The sequence below is a fragment of the Nanorana parkeri genome, unplaced genomic scaffold (assembly GCF_000935625.1).
Source record: "Nanorana parkeri isolate BGI_ZX_2015 unplaced genomic scaffold, ASM93562v1 scaffold3190, whole genome shotgun sequence".
In the NCBI taxonomy this organism is placed as follows: domain Eukaryota; kingdom Metazoa; phylum Chordata; class Amphibia; order Anura; family Dicroglossidae; genus Nanorana; species Nanorana parkeri.
In genome coordinates this window covers 1083-1938 of record NW_017309458.1, presented here as the reverse complement: position 1 = coordinate 1938, position 856 = coordinate 1083, and the positions used below count along the sequence as shown (strand labels likewise).

The 856-nt window shown below is 54.1% G+C and overlaps 1 protein-coding gene across 1 annotated transcript in view; it reads left to right on the top strand.

Annotated features, from left to right (window-relative positions):
• EIF4G3 (eukaryotic translation initiation factor 4 gamma 3) overlaps positions 1-291 on the top strand; it is a 30486-nt gene extending 30195 nt beyond the window's left edge. Inside the window, exon 23 of the mRNA XM_018574725.1 lies at positions 90-291. Coding sequence (XP_018430227.1) covers positions 90-271 — 182 coding nt within the window. The 3' untranslated portion in view covers positions 272-291. The remainder of the gene's footprint in view (positions 1-89) is intronic.
• Positions 292-856: the final 565 nt, after the last annotated feature.

Below are 856 nucleotides of genomic sequence, written 5' to 3'. Positions count from 1 at the left end.
GGGGGGGGGGAACGTCCCTTACATTGGTGGTCGGTGGGGGTGCTCTGTTCCAGACGTGTTCCGTGTCTGATCCGTGGTCTCTCCCACAGACTTGCTGCGCATGTTCTTTGACTGTCTGTACGATGAGGAAGTGATCTCTGAAGACGCTTTCTATGGCTGGGAGAGCAGCACGGACCCCGCCGAGCAGGACGGGAAGGGCGTAGCACTAAAGTCGGTCACGGCCTTTTTCACGTGGCTGCGAGAGGCCGAGGAGGAATCCGAGGACAACTAGGAACTTAAATGACATTCTAAGAGCCCACGTCGTGGCAGACGGACGAGACACGGGAAGGGCCACGTTCAGCATCTTTATATACTTTTTGGGGGGTTTTTGCCCCCCGTACCTCGGTTCACCAATCAGGGTGCAGGAAATGTCCGCCTCGGTCATCGAACCGTCTCCCAGTCCACGAATCAGTTTCAGTTGTTTGAGGTGGAGAGCGAGAGCGATGGAAGACGTGGCCGTGGCATTGTGGGGAGGAGGGCTCCTCCCCCTCTATTTATAGAAGGCATTATTTTTTTGGCTCCGCCCTCTCGCGCTCTCATTTTTTTTTTTTAAAGCAGAGAAATAGAGACTCGGCGTGGCAGAGCGATCCACCGATCATTTCAGAGAGTAATTTATTATCCGTGGACTACGTGAGGCGCCACGTGGACCTTCTCGCAGCCGCCCTTTTATATGAAAAAAAAGAGAAAAAAGGACAAAAAAAAAAAGCTATAAAAGAAGAAAATGTTTTATGTGGCTCCCCGGGAGCGCCGGGGCTTCAGGCAAACAGTCCCAGGCGCCGGCTGCTGTCCACGCTCAACCGGGTCGGCGTCCCCGCCA